The 18,180-nt window shown below is 46.1% G+C and overlaps 1 protein-coding gene across 1 annotated transcript in view; it reads left to right on the forward strand.

Moving 5' to 3' along the window:
• Positions 1–18,180, forward strand: part of LOC127038884 (uncharacterized) — a 129,115-nt gene that overhangs the window by 92,996 nt on the left and 17,939 nt on the right. The window contains exon 21 of the mRNA XM_050931956.1: positions 16,587–16,689. Within this exon, the coding sequence (XP_050787913.1) occupies positions 16,587–16,689 (103 nt within the window). The remainder of the gene's footprint in view (positions 1–16,586; positions 16,690–18,180) is intronic.

Consider the following 18,180-nt stretch of genomic DNA (forward strand, 5'->3'; position numbering starts at 1 on the left):
TTGAGTCGAGTTGTTTTTTCTTGTATATGGTGTTGGGTATGTGATTAGGAGAGCGACATCATCTGTGAAGTCCAGGTCTTCAAGGGATGAGAAGAGTGTCCATTTAATGCCTCTTGGCATCTCTTCTGTTGTACTCTGCATTACCCAGTCAATGACAGTGTTGAAGAGGACTGCAGACGTGACACACCCTGATGTACTCCTGTTTTGACTTCAGAACAGCTTTCTGTGATCAACACTGCATGTAAAGTTGAAATAGAAGCTTTTGATGATGTTGCTTATACAGAAAGGAATTCCATATGCCTGCAGAATGCGCCATGGACTGGTCCTGTGAACGCTATTAAAAGCCTTCTTAAAGTCTATGAAATTCATGTAGAGTTGCCATTGTCATTCTGAGCACTGTTCTATTATGTTTCATAGAGTGACAATCTGGTCTGTGCATCCACTCCCATTCTGAAAACCAGCTTGCTCTCTTCTGGGAATGCTATCAACTGCCTCCAATATAAACTGGACTATGATCTTACACAGTACTTTGCCTGGCACAGATAAAAGTGTGATACCATGTTAGTTATTACAATCACCGAGAGTTCCTTTCTTTGGTTTCTTCACTATACCCCTCTGGTCCACTCATCTGGCACTTTTCCCTATTCCCAGACTGATGTAAATAGAGCAGCCAGGATAGATGCTGGCTGCTAATTTAGGATTTACCTTGAACAATTCTGCATTCAAGTTATCCTTGCCAGGAGCTTTCCCATTTTTTAGGTGTGTTGGCTCCGTGTGGAGTCCAGGCTGTAGGATCCTGCATGGTGGGAGGGTCCCAGAGCTCAGGCTCCAGCCTGAGCCCAAATCTCTATGCTACAATTAAACAGCCCCTTAGTTCGAACAGCTGGCACAGGCCAGCTGAGGTTGTCTAATTGCAGTGTAGACATACCCTTGGAGAGAACCAGCTGCAAAATTCAGGTCCAGATCCCATTTTCCCCCAAGGACGGGACTATTAAGATCTGGGTTTTACCTTTGGCCCATCTCTTCTTGTATTATTTCCTCTTTGTTTCCCTGGTTGGCGTCAGGGGTGTGGGTATTATGCAGAGAAATTGGAGTCTCAAAGAAGCACAGTGCATTGTATGCAAGAGGAAGGAGACCAGAATAATGTGCTAATGCCCTTTGTATGATTCACAGTTCAAGTTATATTAAGCAAGAGTTAAGGTTGTAAGGGATAAAATCTAAATAGGACATTGTAGTTTAAAATACACAAACACTGCAGAGCCAGGAAATTCTATATTAAAAATTCCCCAAATGCCACATTACAAGAAGCCTTTATGAATGTTTCCCCTTAATTTTATATAACCAGAACTTCTCCTTTTACGCCCTCTCTCTGGGTGATCTCGTCTCCTCTCATGATTTCATCTGCTATCTTTATGCTGGTGACTTGCCTGTTGTCTTCTCCACTCCCACTGTGCCCTTCTCCATCCAATCTTACATCTCCGCCTGTCTCAGATACCTCTTCCTGGATGTCTCACCATCAATATATACTTAATATGGGCAAATCTGCTTCCTTCTTTTTTTCCCTCTGCAACTTTCTCCTACCCTCTTCCCTGCCAGTGTTGACACCAGCATTCTCCATGTGCTTCGGGCCTTTTGATCTGGTGGTCATCTCTGATTCCCCCCTCTTCCTTACTCTGTACAAAATGGCAACTGTGTATAATATCTACCTTCTTTTTCTCATGACTCTTCTCATCTTACGTTGTAAGATTTTAGGATTAGGGACCATGTCTTCATATTTGTTTGTACAGCTCCTGTCATCTTGGGTTCCAGATCTTTATACACGCCTCTGGACACTTGGGACTTGTCCACACTTAGAGTGCTGCTGTAGCGCTTAGTGAAGACGCTACCTATGCCAATGAGAGAGCTTCTCCCATTGGCATAGGTACTCTGCCAACGCAAGAGGCGGTAGCTGTGTCGCAGGAGAAGCCCTCCTGTCGACGCAGCGCTTCCTACACTTCGAGTTCGATTGGCATAACTGCGTCATTCAGGGGTGTGGATTTTCCATAGTTATACCAGCATGAGTTTGTAGTGTAGACCAGGGCCTAGTCAGTGAAATCGAGTGTTATATCAGCACGTACACAGATATAGGCCCATCGGAGAGTAGTGAAACTTTAAAGTGCTTGCCAGTATCAGAATTACAGGAAAAATAATACAGTTTCATAACTGTTCTTATAAAATTCCACATAGGTGTTGTTAACATTTACTGTGAGCCTGCATGTACAAACTTTTTGTGTCTGTATGTCCCAGAGCACTATGTCTTAGCCCACGTCCAGACTAACCCGCGGCATCGGCGGGTTAAAATCGATTGCTCGGGGATCGATATATCGCGTCTAGTCTGGACGCGGTGTATCGATCCCCGAGCGCGCTTACATCGATTCCGGAACTCCATCAATCCGAACGGAGTTCCGGAATCGACACGGAGAGCCGCGGACATCGATGCCGCGCCGTCCAGACTGGTGAGTACCTCGATTTTAGAAATTCGACTTCAGCTACGTTATTCCCGTAGCTGAAGTTGCGTATCTAAAATCGATTTTAATACCTAGTCTGGACGTGGCCTTAGTTAATATACACCAATGATGGTTAGCAGAGCAAGATCATAGAAAACGAACAGGATATGTGACTAAAATCTCAGAAGTATGATTCTCACCTTCAACATATTGTTGAATGTTGGTATTAGAAGATGTTTCATCAAAAGTAAACCAAAGTTAATTATCAGCAACAAATCAGAAAGCCACTGACAGCTGTGGTCTCTTAAGCATCTGTCTCTGGATCTGATATTACAGACTAGATCAAGATACAGTATTATAGACAAAGACCAGTAAAGAAAATCAGGTGGCTTGTAGGATTTATTAAGTATTGTTGACTGGATTCTGATTTTGTCTATGTCAGACTAGCTCTGCCCCTTGGGGTTATACCAGGTTTACATCGGTATGACAGCGATCAGATTCTGGCCCTGCATCTTCAAGCCAGACTGTGGGCCAGATATTTTTGGACACTTATGTTGTTTTTGTGGATTGTAAATGAGTTCCATGCATAATAAAGTTTCCTGCTTTCCTAGTTTATGATGGGGAAAAATGTGCTTGGATACTATGGTGATAAGATAAGCTAGAAAAAGAAAATCCATAGTCGTAAGAAAGATAATAGAGATGGTTTTGGGGGCTAATGGTCAGGGAAGGAGAGTTGTACTGTCCATTGCTATCAGAATATGCCAAACTCCTAGTTTATAGGGTGAAATTCACCCTTGTGCAGAGACCCCGCACTAAATAGTTCACAGGCCTTGTTCTGGCCCTCTTTACTCCTGGAGAGTACAGGATGGGTGAACTGTTCATACAATGGACCCAAAAACTTGTCTTAGAGCAGGGGTGGGCAAACTACAGCCCTGGGCCATATCTGACCCTTTAGATGTTTTAATCTGTCCCTCGAGCTCCCGTTGGTGAGTGGGGTTAGGGGCTTGCCCCACTCCATGTATGCTGTGGCTTTGCACAGCTCCTGGAAGCAGCATGTCCCCCATCTGGCTCCTACACACTGGGGGCAGCAAGGGGGCTCTGCATGCTACCATCACCCCAAGCACTGCCCCCGGGAGCCACGGCCAATGGGAGCTGCAGCGGCGGCACCTGAATATGGGGCAGCCTGCAGAGCTGCCTGGCTTTGCCTCCACATAGGAGCCAGAGCGGGGACATGCCGCTGCTTTTGGGAGCTGCTTGAGGAAAGTGCCACCCGGAGCCTGCTCTATGACCCCCTTCCGTGCTGCAACCCCCTGCCCCACCCTTGATCCCCCTCCCACCCTCCAAGCCCCTTGATCCCAACCCAGAGCTCCCTCCTGCACCCCCAGCCCCACCCTAGAGCCCATACCTCCAGCTGGAGCCCTCACCTCCCTTCTGCACCCCAACCCCCCTGTCCCAGCCCAGAGCCCCTCCCTCACCCTGAACTCCTGATTTCTGGTCCCACCAGAGAGCCTGCACCCCCAACCCATCCCCAATTTCATGAGAATTCATGGCCCACCATACAATTTCCATACCCGGATGTGGCCCTTGGGCCAAAACATTTGCCCACCCCTGTCTTAGAGCAGTGATGGCACTACGTGATTTTGAAGAGCTCAGGGCTTTGAGTGTAAGTCTTAAGGCCTAGTTCTGATCTCAGTTACACAGGCGTAGCACCCCTTGACTTCAGTGAGAGTTGCCACCATCTGAAGGCAGGATTTGGCCCTGACAGTATTTGTCCTCCGAATTACCGGCTCAGTTATTTTAAATCAAGCTCTATATTTTCCCCTCTTGCTGCTGAACAGACTGCGTCTCTGAACCACAGTCTTTTCCATAGCAACAGGTTCTGATGTTATAGTGTTAGATGACTTCATTGTGGTTTACCTACAGGCAGCAGTTCCTGTTTAATATCCTCCACTTGAGTCCTTGAATTTGGAGACACATTTTAGTTAAGTGTTACCAATTTGTGCTGTGTAGTAACAGCCAGGGCTGAAATGGAGACGTTTCTGGCTAGCAGCAGAGCCTGAGGTCTAGAGTTTAGAGAAAGTCAGCATCATACTAATACCTAGCACCTACGAAGTGCTTCACATTGTGTCAGCGCGGTGCGAACCTGGGAGTGGCCTGGGGGCAAATCCCCCTGAATGTTAGGGAGGACCCTTCTGTGAACTTCTGAGTTGATCAGTCCTCCCTGTTACATGGAGCCTACTCAGTGCTTCCGTCCCAAGCCCCTCACGCTTTGGGGAATGGTGACTCCCAATCTGGATTTGAACTTTCCAACCCAGGTCCACCTCTAATACTAACGTTAGGGTCTGGATTGTGGTTGGGTGTGTGAGGAGGGTGAGCCTCCTCCCATCGGGCCCAGCAGAGAGGCCAGGCACCATTGCAGTCCCTGGGGTGCTAATCCCCCAAAGAGGGGCAGGGAGGAGATGGCTCAGCTCCATTCTGGGAATCTTTGAGCTCAGGTGTGCTGTAAATATGTGTTTTGATGAGCTACCAGCTGTGGCCCTGGTTGTTACAGAAGCTGCTGCTAGGTCCCTCATAAGCCTATGGTAGGTTAGAGCAGGGGCGGCCAACTTGAGTCTGAGAAGGAGCCAGAACTTATCAATGTACATTGCCAAAGAGCCACAGTAATACGTCAGCAGCCTCCCATCAGCTCCCCCACCCCACTCCCAGTGCCTCCACCCACCGGCAGCCCCGCTGATCAGCACCTCCCCGCTCACCTCGACCAGCTGAAACATGTGCAGGAGGCTCTGGTGGGGAGGGGGGAGAGCGAGGGCATGGCCAGCTCAGGGGAAGGGGTGGTGTGGGGGCAGGGCCTCAGGCAGAGCAGGGGTTGAGCAGTGAGCAGCCCCCGGCACATTGGAAAGTTGGCGTCTGTAGCTCCAGCCCTGGAGTCGGTGCCTATGCAAGGAGCCGCATATTAACTTCTGAAGAGCCGCAGATTGGCCACCTGTGGGTTAGACCATCAGGTTGCTGGGAATCTATAATACACCCTGCAGAGTGGAATGCGCTGTAAGCATTTGTGTTTTTAACTCCATAGGGACAGAGTCCTGGGTCTCTGACTTTTTGCATGTAACCTCTTGTGCTCTGCCTAATGTCCTGGGCATTGTCTACTGTACCGTACTTCCCCTCCCTGTGTACTCGGCTTGTCCCCGTTTGTCCTGCCGATATTCCGGCACTGTAGCAACATGCCAACTTTTGTTCAGCTAATGTACAGAGGTGGCAGTAGAAAACAGTTATGAAAGGGTGAATCAAAATCTCTGGTGTAAGTGTCTCTGCCTGCTCTTGGGAAATGAGTTTTGCTTCCATTGACGACATTCAGATGTTTCCATTCTGTTTGTACGAATCTCTGAAAAGTCTTTCCTCCTCACATGCTACTGTCTAGTCTGAGCAACTCTAAAGTTGACCCTAAGTATTCAACGCAAGGTTCTTCTCAAACTTGTCTCGTGCCAAATTGTTACTCTGGGTTATGATTAACTTTAATCTGGGATCAGATTTTATTCCTGAGTGATGGTATGAGTCACATCAGCCCATGAAAGGGTTTCAGATTTACAGTATTCTTTTTCAAGTGAAGAGTTTATTTTCATAATACAAGGTAGGTGCTGTAATTAGAGGTACAAATTAGAGCAGAGGGAGAGATGACTTGCACAAAAATTGGGTGGAATTGAAAAATTTTAGGCCAGACCCTGGCCCCTTCTGCACCTGTGTTCTGTCACTATCCCAGTGTAGAGCCGCCATAAAGCCAGTGGATCTGAGGATTTACCTGGCGTAACAGCTTCTACACTCATCCTCTTCTGGTCCCTGGCATAGGGGGCAAGGGTGGGAAAAGGGGAATCATCCTGTGGCCAAGTAACATAGCTTTAGGACAGCTAAACATCAAATGAGAGGCCTAATTTTGTCCTTGCACAGCAGATCTGACTGAGTGTTCTTGACTGTGCCCTTGCTTACGCCAGAGTAAATAAGATTTAATTCCACAGAAGTTTTAGCAGTGAGATTAGAACCCTGCCCATTGTATTCTGCCAAGAAGTCAAGTCCAAAGTGATAAGATTCTTTTTAGTTTAGTTCAGGATTAATTGACAATTTCTTAACAGTTAGTCAGCAACAGCCACCACTAATCAGATAAACTTTGTGTGATCGTATCAGTCAATAGATGAACCGTGTCAAGCAAAATTTCTGAAAGGCGGATGTGAACCCATCGAGCAACAGGTTTTTCTGTCTCTCCAACGCTTCCAGGGCAGTATTGCAACATCTAAAAGACAGTGCAGAAAACGAGACAAGACCGTGTCTTGCCGGGAAGCCTCACCAGCAGGATAATTTATGATGTGGTTTGTTTTATTTCTCTCTCTCTCTCTGTTTTTGAAGTGAAAGTTTAAGATTTAAAAAGTTCCTTAGGTGTGTTTGACTTAATACTGTTCACCATGACCTGACCGGAGAACTGCAGCTACTGCACTCGATTGGCCTCCTCTTATTAAACAAGGAAAGAGTTTCAGCTAAAATACTGTGGCCAGCAGCGAAGCCTTCAGAAACTATTTTTTTTGCTAGCTTTTGCAGCAGAAGTGCTGTCAGCTCACATTTGCAAATGGTGTGGTTTCTCTATTACTTGTTACTCGTCCTGTGAGACTACTATAGCAAGCCCAGCATTAACAATGAGCACTGAACCGAGACGTTTTTGAAAATATTTTTTTCCTTTTTATATAAATGAGAGTAATAAGAATGAATCAAGCCTCCTGCTGGTGAAAAGGGGCTGCATTGCCTGCCTCAGAATCCCCAACCCTTGACTGTAGCTCAGTAAAGGGAATGTTCTCACAGCTTTTGGGAGCCTATTATAGCAGGAATGTGGCTCCTTTAAAACTAGCTTTGTTCCCACACTACAAAACTTGAAAAAATATTCTGTGCCCCCAGCAGCCAGGTCTGACCAAACCTATTGTCCAGGAACTATGAGAGATGAAGTGCCGGGGCAATATCCTAGTGAAAAACTCAGCTGTCAGGAAGGTAGGATACCTTCCAAGGTGCATCTCAGCAACTCCACTTTTGTATCCGTCTCTGGGGTGTAGGGCTCTAATACATTTGAAGACCTTCTGTGGCTACTGAAAGGAAGAAGGGGCTTCCTGTCTGCCTTCTCCACCCCATCCTGGAGCCTCATGGATGTTGAGTGGTCTGTGCTATTCTATGGTTTCCCCTAGAAGCCTGTCTGCTGTAAGCTGTATTTGTGTGTGATTGGGTGCTGGTATGGAGGTGGGGACTCTGCTACTCTATTCATCCTTCAGCCTCTGGTTTGGGATCCCCCCTGCTCCCAGTGAATGTGTACATTAGTTCAAAGATGTCTCAAATAGCTGCAGATTGAAAGTGTCCTTATTCAGGTCAGTTTCTCAGCCACCCACAAGGTCTACAGTATTTTGAAGAGCTGTTGTGAAACTGACCAGAGTCCTGTCAATGTTGCTTTGTGACAGATGCAGGAAGGCAGCGTGCTAGTGCTTTAAATTCACTAGATTTTCTTCATAACCACCATAAGTAAGGCTACGATTTAGTCATGGATATTTTTGTAAAAGTCTTGGACAGATCATGGGCAGTAACCAAAAATTCACGGCCAGTGACCTGTCCATGACTTGTACTATATACCTCACATCACACGATCCATTGTCTACAGCCAAGCACTGAGGTACAACCGCATCTGCTCTAACCCCTCAGACAGAGGCCAACACCTACAAAATCTCCACCAAGCATTCTCAAAACTACAGTACCCGCACGAGGAAATAAGGAAACAGATCAACAGAGCCAGACGTGTACCCAGAAGCCTCCTACTGCAAGACAAACCCAAGAAAGAAACCAACAGGACTCCACTGGCCATCACATACAGCCCCCAGCTAAAACCCCTCCAGCGCATCATCAAGGATCTACAACCCATCCTGGACAATGATCCCACACTTTCACAGGCCTTGGGTGGCAGGCTAGTTCTTGCCCACAGACAACCTGCCAACCTGAAACATATTCTCACCAGTAAGTGCACACCGCACCATAATAACTCTAGCTCAGGAACCAATCCATGCAACAAACCTCGATGCCAACTCTGCCCACATATCTACACCAGTGACACCATCACAGGACCTAACCAGATCAGCCACACTATCACTGGTTCATTCACCTGCACATCCACCAATGTAATATACGCCATCATATGCCAGCAATGCCCCTCCGCTATGTACATCGGCCAAACTGGACAGTCTCTACGGAAAAGGATAAATGGACACAAATCAGACATTAGGAATGGCAATATACAAAAACTTGTAGGAGAGCACTTCAACCTCCCTGGCCACACTCTAGCAGACCTTAAGGTGGACATCCTGCAGCAAAAAAACTTCAGGACCAGACTTCAAAGAGAAACTGCTGAGCTTCAGTTCATCTGCAAATTTGACACCATCAGCTCAGGATTGAACAAAGACTGTGAATGGCTTGCCAACTACAGAACCAGTTTCTCCTCTCTTGGTTTTCACACCTCAACTGCTAGAACAGGGCCTCATCCTCCCTGATTGAAGTGACCTCGTTATCTCTAGCTTGCTTGCTAGCATATATATACCTGCCCCTGGATACTTCCACCACATGCATTTGAAGAAGTGGATATTCACCCACGAAAGCTCATGCTCCAAAACGTCTGTTAGTCTATAAGATGCCACAGGATTCTTTGCTGTATATACCTCTGACTAAATCTTAGCTGGGGGGCAGGGCAGGGGCACATACTCACGGGGAAGCCTGCAGCGTCAGCTTCCAGGAGCGCCCCCAGGGCCGTCCAGCTGCTGTTGCTCCCGCTGCCCCCAGGGCTTCTGCTCATGTGGTCCCAGGGCCAGCCACACCAGCGACTGCTCTGGTGGTCCTGGAGGCCTGCTACCCGGGGACGTCCAAGCAGCGGCCGGTGCAGCTGGTTGTGGAGCCACTCCATCAGCCCTGTGGCAGCTGCTTGGGCGGCCCTGGGGTCAGCCACACCGGCCACTGCAGAAGTCGTGGAGGTCACGGAAAGTCACAGAATCTGTGACCGACACGGAGTCCTAACCAGAAGTATTAGAAACCCTTTTTTCTTGAAGTGAAAGCTTATGTTTGACAGAAAGGGAGGGCTCAGCCTCACCTTCACTTGACAGGGAAAGTTCTTCCAGTGGCTCACATAGTCCCACTTAGGGATATTGCACTGTCTAATGGTGCTGAATTGTCTCCAAACAGCGTCTGAGGGTGGAGCTATATAAGGGGGCGCAAGTGCCCTCTACCACCTCAGTTCCTTCCAACTGCTCTGCCAGATGGAAGCGAACCGGTCCAGTCTGTTCAGATCCGGGGTGTTCTCCATTCCTGGGGTTTGTGTGTGTGAGTGTGAATGCAAAGCTTGTTGCACTGTGTCTGGTAAAGTTCTGGAGGCGAGCTGCACCAATAGCATGCACGTGGAACTCCTGTTTCTCAGTTTGCGTCATGTGTCTGCACAGTGGTGGCTTGTTGTGAACCAAAGGGGTTGCCTTCTCAGAGGGTGAGGTCCTTTGCTTCACTGCACAGCGCTGGCCCTCCTGGGATTGTTTTTGCTATGAATTGTAGGAAGCCAGGGGGCTTCAGATTTTTGAGAAATCCCATGTCTCCACCATCGTGTGCCGGCTTGCACCATTTTTGAATTGTTGTCAGCCAGCATGGACCCGACAATGCTCTGCTCTGCTGTGGTGGTAGCTGTGATCACACGGAGTCTGCTTGGGGTGTATTTCAGCACTCAAAGCTGGACCAATTCGACTTTGGAGACCACCTGTCACGTCGCCAAACCAATGATGTGGCGGCAGCAGCGGGAGATTCAGCAGCGATGGAAGCAGGATGGGAGCGTGGAGGAAGAGAACACCAAAGAGTTAGTACTAGAGGACTGGCACCTGGATCAGCTACACACAATGCAGTGCCATTTCTGGGCTCTGGAGACCAGTGTGGATTGGTGCGAAATAATTGTTCTGCGGACCTGAGATGACCAGCACTGGCGAGAGAATTTCAGGATGGGATTTTTTTTTTTGTTTGTAAGTGATGTGTCTGCAGAGTTGAAGAGGCAGCATACCAACCTGTGCTCCCCCATACCTGGGTCATCATTGTCATCTGGAAGCTAGCCACTCCAGAGTGCCACCAGTATGTGGCCAACCAATTTGGTGTGGGGAGATCGACTGCTGAGGCAGCTGTCATAGGGATGTGTCATGCCTTGGAAAAGATACTGTTGCACCAGATTATAAAGCTGGGTAATGCCCAGAAAATTATTGAGGTTTTGCACCAGTGGGGTTCCCAAACTATATTAGGCATATGGGTACCATCAGTTGCCCCCTGTACTAGGGCACAGAAAGGGGAATTTCCGAAATGGTGTTCCAAGGGCTGGCTGACTACCGTGGCAGGTGTGCAAACATAAATGTAGGGTGGCCGGGAAGGGGCTGTGGTGATACAGCTGAGCTCTGAGAGATCCTGTTTGCCTTAATGGAGAAAGGATATTTATCCACAGAAACCCTATGGACATTAATGGTGGAGAGGTTTCTTTGGTTATACCCTGGCTTATCCTCTGCTTCCCTGGTTAAAGACGCCATTCATAGGCCTCTTGGACAAAAGGAAGGAATCTGCCGAACGGAAGTGGAGAGTGCAGTTGACCTGTGGGAAAGGAGATGGCGCTGTTTGTGGAATAGGTTCAAAAGCCACTGAAAAAAAAACTGTGCTGCCCATTTATAGCAGCACATTACATTCTGCGCGATATTTGTTGGACTAAGGGAGAAACCCTGCAAGATGAGTGGGAGTCCGAGGTGCAGACATTTGCTCGGCACTTTGAGCAGCCACCGAAAATAGAAAATGCAAACACCCAGGGGGTTATTAGGGATGCCTGTCTTTCTTGAGTCTCATGCCTGAAAATGTGCAGCTTTGCATCCAGCTGTTAGCCCTTAGAGGGAGGTGTTTGTGTCGATGGTGAGCTGTGTGGTGTAGCTTATGCGTGCTGCAAGTCTGACCCTGCCTGTGACTTTCCCCCTTCGTGTGAAGGGGCTTTTGGCTTCAGAGCAACGATGAGTTATAATGGATGAATTTTAAACTGGTTTCATTAAGAGCCAAGCAACAGTAATGTAACAAATCAAAATGAAGTTTTTAATTGAACCAGTATTAAAACAACTGTTACTTAAAAATACATTTAACAGGCCAAGCTACCAGCTGCGAACCGTGGAAAAAACATTAAATGTAATGCAGCAAAAACTGAATGTGTAGGGTATGGCAGAACGGCTAAGGGGGGTCAGAGTCCGAGGCGGGTATATGCCTTCGCTTTTCCTCTTCTTGTCTGCAGGGCTTCTGGGGTGGAGAGTCACCTGCCAGTTAGCAGAGCCAGGGGTCAAGCCAGAGTCAGAACCAAGAATTGAAATGAAGGGTCAGAGCTGAGGTCAGATGTCAAAGGCCAAGCCAGAGTCAGGGTTGTAAGTTGGAGGCTGGGGCCAGAGAAGGGTCTGGCCACTGAGGATTGGAGGTGAAGTGTAAGGGCAGGAGGTGGGGCAAAGATCATGGTGGGAAGAGGAACAAAGGCCGGGCTGAGGCAGGAGCCAGCGGCAGAGCAGGAATCAGGAAGCAGCCACAACAGGATACCACCTGGTTGCTTGGACAAACTTCCTGTGTCTTCTCCTAGCTTAAACAGCGTGGTTGGACCAATTGGTGGAGCTGGGCGATCCTCCAATCAGAGCTCCCGTGGGTGGCGCCTTGGCTGGGGCTATAGTCCTAGTCATTTCTCAGCCCACCAGATATCAGTAGGCTTTGGGTGATGGCCAGGATGTAGCAGCTATCTTGAGACTCCTAAACCTGGGTTCAAGACCAGGGATGTCACATAGTGGACGTCTGCTTTGCAATGTCTACAAACAGATCTTTAAGCTGGTGGCAGGCCACAAGAGCTTTAAAAGTTTATTAGAGAATATTTTTAAATAAAGATGATACAAAGAGTTTGAAGCGTCAGTTATTGGTCATTGGGGGTAACATACAGAGTATAGGGGGACGCTGGTATTTGGAAATTAGTTAGCACATAATATATACAGTTTGTAATGTCCCCAATGCGGGGTGTACGGTGGGTGGGATCAAGAAGCAGTAAGGAAGCAGTGAGGGTACATCGCTCATACAGTGGGTTACACGCAGTCATGGGTATAAGTAAGCGGGCTGGGTAATGGGGACAGGATGACCCTCGCATGGTGGAATCCAGTTCGGTGGGTTTAGGGCTCAGGGGATATGCTTCAGTAGGGGGGGTTTATAGGCCTCCTCCCCCCCCCCGTGGGTGCACGAAGCCACGCCGGCTCACTCCTGGTATTGGCAGTGGCCGGTGATGTGCTCTGTGTAAATGTCCCTAGACCACCGGATAGTGTCCGAGACCATCAAACGTCTTATGAGCCGTGCATAGCGACGGCCCACCCCACAGGCCCTAAGTACACGTTCATTACAGGGGTCGCAGGCACCCAGCGCCACGACGATCAGGGCGTCGGTGGAAACCTCATAGCCCTTTGCCCGCAGGGTGGCAGCCAAGGGGGGATATTTTTCATTACTTCTTCCTAGATGGCAATGAGCTCCAGAATCTTAGCACCGCTCCAAGCATCAGCACCAGGTGTGTCGTGGGGGTTGTGGAGTAGGATTGCTGTAGTGTCACAAGAATGCTGATACACTTGATTCCAGAAGCAAATGGCCAAAATCTGGGTCCGTGCCAGCTTTTAAATGCGGGAAGGGTTTGTCTTGGGAACTTGAGAGCGGGGCAGGGAAGGGCAGAGGATGTGACCAGGTCAGTAATGTGGGATAGCTATTGGAGGCACGCAGTGATGCCAGCTCTTGCACACAAACAATAGTGCAAATTAATTCAGTTCTCCACAAACTTAGTCCACTTCGCAAGAGGAGTTCAGATTTCTGGTGAAGCGCAGAGTTAATGCGCTGTGATGCACTGCATCATTGGTAGGGCTCGTGTTTTAGAAGCGGATTAACTCTATTTGTATGGTTCAAAAGCCCCATGTAGACAAGCCCTTAGCGTCTTGATAATGGTTTAGTGTAGTTACAGTTGAGTGATCCGTACAGGTAGTTAAGTGAGGTAGTTAACTCGGTTCCACGTTGTGGTGGCGGTGAAGAAAAAGAAGCTGAGAGATGTGCTTTATGTACGTTAGGTGCCTGAAGTGCTTGGGATAAGGCCACTCTCCTTCCGGATGTTCTTTCTGCTAGACTTTCACGCCCAGAGCTTTTGAGGAGAGGCAGAACGGATTGCAGGTGCTTCTCCTTAAGAGAGGCCCTCGAGACTAAATCCACCCGGTTCTGGGCACAGGCTGGAGTCAAGGTCCAAGAAGCCAGTCTTGCTGGTGATTGCCACGGGCTGAGTGAATTTTCTGAGCCCTGTTCTCAAACACTGCTAAAAATAAGGGCAAAGTATTTCTACTAGCTAGAAGAAAAACAGTGGAGTTCCCTTTAAATGAAAGTGGGAAGTGGATATCTCTGTCAGACCTCGAAGAGGAGACACAGTGGAATATGAATGCTGTTGTTTTTGTTGTTTTTTTTGTTTTTTGGCAAGGAGGAAGGATATTCTTATTGCCGGTCTCCAAACAGACTTGTTCCTGCTTTGATTTCTCTTTTTATCCATGTTTTAAGGCACGTCTCCAAGTTTATCTAAATCTTACAATAACAATTGGGTTAATGAGATTTCTGATTCTGACGGAGTGGTCTTCTTACTCTTCATTGAATTAATGACTGTTAAGTGCTTTCCGAGCTGTGCCCTTTTAATGTATCAGGAAACGCCTACACTTTTGCTGCCCAACAAAAAGCTTTCCTTGATTATTATTTTTAAAGGCACAGTGAACTTTTTGTGATTGCTTTGAGAATAAAGGGCCAGTTTTTCAGACATTTGTCCATTGAAGTAACTGACCTATGCCAATTTATGCCAGCTGAAGATCTGGTCCAAAGTGTTTTATGATTGTTCTGTGTGTGTATATATCTATATCTATAAAAAATTTTATTTTGATCGGGTTTTAAACAAAGGTTTCTGAAGTACTGACAATGATAAAACCACTTCCCGCTTTCATCTGGTGGGCTGGGTTTGATGGCACCAGTCCTTTGCTAGTAGGGACAGAGTCTCTTGCCTGCACTGGTGTTGCCTGGATGTAATTAAGGGCTGCAGAGAAGAGGAATTTAGGGTCTCATCCAATGTTTGTTGAAATCAATGGAAAGATTTTTGTCCATTTCAGTGGTGCTGGAGCAGTTCCACAGTTAATTCTGTTGATGATGTGTGGGCGAAAACATAATCCATCTCCCTCTCCCCACGCAGTGATGGCTCACAAAGCCTGGTAGGCGTAAAAAGTTGTAAAATTGTACCTTTTATTTTAAAAAAAATGAAATTGAGAGGTACGACTCTGAATGCGCGCAGGGAGCAGGACTGCAGAGTAAGAAGGTGCCATTGTCATGTATTCACTTTTAAACACTAGAACCACGTGTGAAGTGGTGCTTAGGGCCTGCTGCTTGGGGCTGGATTTTATTTTGATCACAGCTGATTTTGATGGACTGTAGATTTTTGAGCAGGAGTTTTGATGATCAGATTGTTTTGTTTTATTTTATTTGTTTGTGCTATGAAATTACAAGGAAAAAATTGCAGAGCAGTGGTTTACAAGCTGCACAATTTATTTTTGTGTGTAGTGATTTGTCACTAGAAAGTAAACAATCCACAAACTGCAGGTCTAGTTAAATGCAAAGTCATCATGAAAATGAAGGAAGAAGGCCCAGTTCCTTCCATCTATAAATGTACTGTGGTTTTGTTGTGCGTCCTAACATTTTCATCACCAGAGTGGTGTTGAAAAAGTTAGAACTGTAACGTGATGCAAAACACATTCTCCTTTTAATTATGCAGCGTTGCCAATGCTTACGATTTTTATCGCCAGTCCTGTAATATTTGGTGTTTTTTGTTGAAACCTCAGGTACTGGACTCAGGAGACTGCATGTGAATCTCAGATCTCATTTTTTAAAGAATTACGTTTCTAGCCTTAGATACGGAGGTAGTTCAATAATACGAAGCAAGTGCAGCCTAAAGGCTTAGAAATCAGAAAGCAATTGAAAAGAACTCCCAAAATTATATTTTCTAAAAAAATCTCTTGATTTGTATCTTATGATTTTTTTGGTGCTTGACTCCTGATTTTTGAATGCTTGCAATTGGTAATACGGATTGTTAAACAGAAGAGATGGGGTCAAACTCTGAAGTCTGGACCTGGATTCAGGTTAGATCTCAAACTTTCCCAGTGTTTGTGCTAGTTTAATATTTTTGTTTCTGATTTGTGGCGGTACCGAGATAGTCCTGACTTGTGATGTTTGGATTCCCTGAATCTGAACTTTACTGAAATCTAGGATGGGAGGTGTGGATGTTTGCAGCCTTTTGCCGTAACATGGAGGGTGAAAACATTGATGTTAATGGGGTCAGGATTGCACCAGGAAATTTCAGTGGCATTTGGAGTGTCTTTTGCAAAGGTTTTGAGGTCTATTGAGGAAAAAATCTCTCTCTTTTAAAAATAGCCTCTACTGTAATATTACTTTTTATCAACCCGTAAGAGAAAGCAAGTTATTAATATACACAAGGATAAGGGATAATGAGGATACAGAGATAAGATACTTAAACATGCCTGAAATGACTGGATTTAACTTCTCTTCAAGAACTACAGCAGGCATCTGCTAGAACATAGGACAAGCTTCTGCCCTGGCTGCAACTCAGTGGGGTGTAAGTTAGGACAAAGTCTGGCCCGTGCTGCTCCACAGACAGAGCTGGCCTCAGCTTCCTCTGTCTGCTGGGTCATGTACTCAACAGCAGATTGGAAAGAAAGCTGACTGCAAATACATTGATTCTCTCATGCTGTACCTTCAATTTCTGCTTTATTGTTTATTTGTATTGAGCTTGCAGCTAGAAGCCCCAGTTAGGGGTCTGTACAAACATACAATGAAATGACATTCCCTGTCTCAAACGGCTGTTAACCTTTTAGTTTTCCTTTATTAAAAACACACCAACAACATGAAGGGTCATAATATGCTTGTCTCTGACAACTTTTCCTTTCTTTTTCCTAGAACTATTCGTTACCTTATACGTGGCAGACCCCGGAGTGCAAAGACCCAGACTCTGAATACTTTCAAGAAAACATTAATAAATGTTGCAGCAAATGCTCTCCAGGTAATGGATTTAGGTTATTTATGACTATTACTTTGCAAGACTAAATTAATCTGATTTCTGGATAAATGTGGTGCGCCTGCATCGAGAGAGCCAGAGGAGCTGCTGATTTTTGCTGCTTTAATATACTCCCAGCCATAAGACCTTGTATTGTTGATCCTGAGACCGTAAGAAACATTGTACTGCAGGGCCTGGAGCCAGTTGCCTGAATTACTTCTGTCCAGGGTTTACCAAAGGGTTCATCCGGTTGGCTGAACCTTGGAATGAGTCTGGCGCCAAAGTGTTATCTTGCATGATTTGGATCCCATGCCAGCTGCAGTGTGGCAGATTCAGCTGTTTCATGGTGAGGCATGGGGTTTCTTGGGAATTTGCTAGGTTCTTAAAAGTGAACAGATGCTGTTTCCCCTGCCAATTTTTTGAGAATAATCTTTTTATTAAAATATTCGCAAAAATGTATTTTTATACAAGGAAAATAACATATAAAACTAATTAAACCACTGGCACCGAATCCTCGCCCCCAATTTAACATTATTGGCCAATGTGAGCCCGAGTACAGTAATAGCAAATACACTGTTAAGCCCTGTGTGGGGTACGATTTCGTATTTGTACAATATTATTAGGTACAATCTAGCTCTGGCTAGATTCAGTTATTCTATAATTGTTCATTATGGAGTTAGGTGCCTTTTTCCTGTGAAGCATCTAGTGCTGACCACTTTCAAAGACAGACCACAGGGACCACTGATCTGATTTGCCGTGGCTTTTCCTATTGTTCCCAATTACGCCTACTAAGAAATGAGGCAAGTTACTAATGTCAAGCTAGGCCTCCACCTATACTCCAATGATATTTAGTAGTGACATCATCTTGGTAAGTATTTATTCAGCATAGAAAGCTTTCTTTTGATTGCAGGTGAAGACATTTTAGTTGCTGGTTGTTGTAATTGCCCATCATGTATTTTGATCATATAGGTATAAAGCCCAGGGAGAGCTCAGAACTTTGGCGGGTATATTGTCATTAAAGAGTCGAGCCATCAGAGTTATTCTTACTCCCCTGGCATTTACCTCACAACATGCTGAGCAAATGTTCTTTGTCTCTGTAAGTGCAGAGTTCCTGTCAGAGATTTGGATGATTAAGCAGGAAACAAGCATGTGCTGAAGCAACCTAAGTGGCTCGAATTGACCAAAAATGTCAAGAACTAACGTCTGGGTTTCCTGTGTTAGAAATGCAGTGGAGGAAAATGTCATGATTCATAATTAAACCTTCACACTCTGGCAGTAAATAGCGATCAGGCTCGGGTGGCACCCTCTCCCCTTTTTTATAATATTTTGCAATAACAAGCCCAGGATTTGGGGCAGTGCATAGGAAACTGAAAGTCTCTGTAGTTGTCGATATTTGTGAAGTTGAATGGAAGGATTTTTCATGTTGATTTTTATTTAAAAAAAAAAAAAAAGCCCGGATTTTTAAAGGTATTTACTCATTTTTGCCGTCAGCATTGC

This window comes from Gopherus flavomarginatus, chromosome 21, assembly GCF_025201925.1.
Source record: "Gopherus flavomarginatus isolate rGopFla2 chromosome 21, rGopFla2.mat.asm, whole genome shotgun sequence".
NCBI lineage: Eukaryota > Metazoa > Chordata > Testudines > Testudinidae > Gopherus > Gopherus flavomarginatus.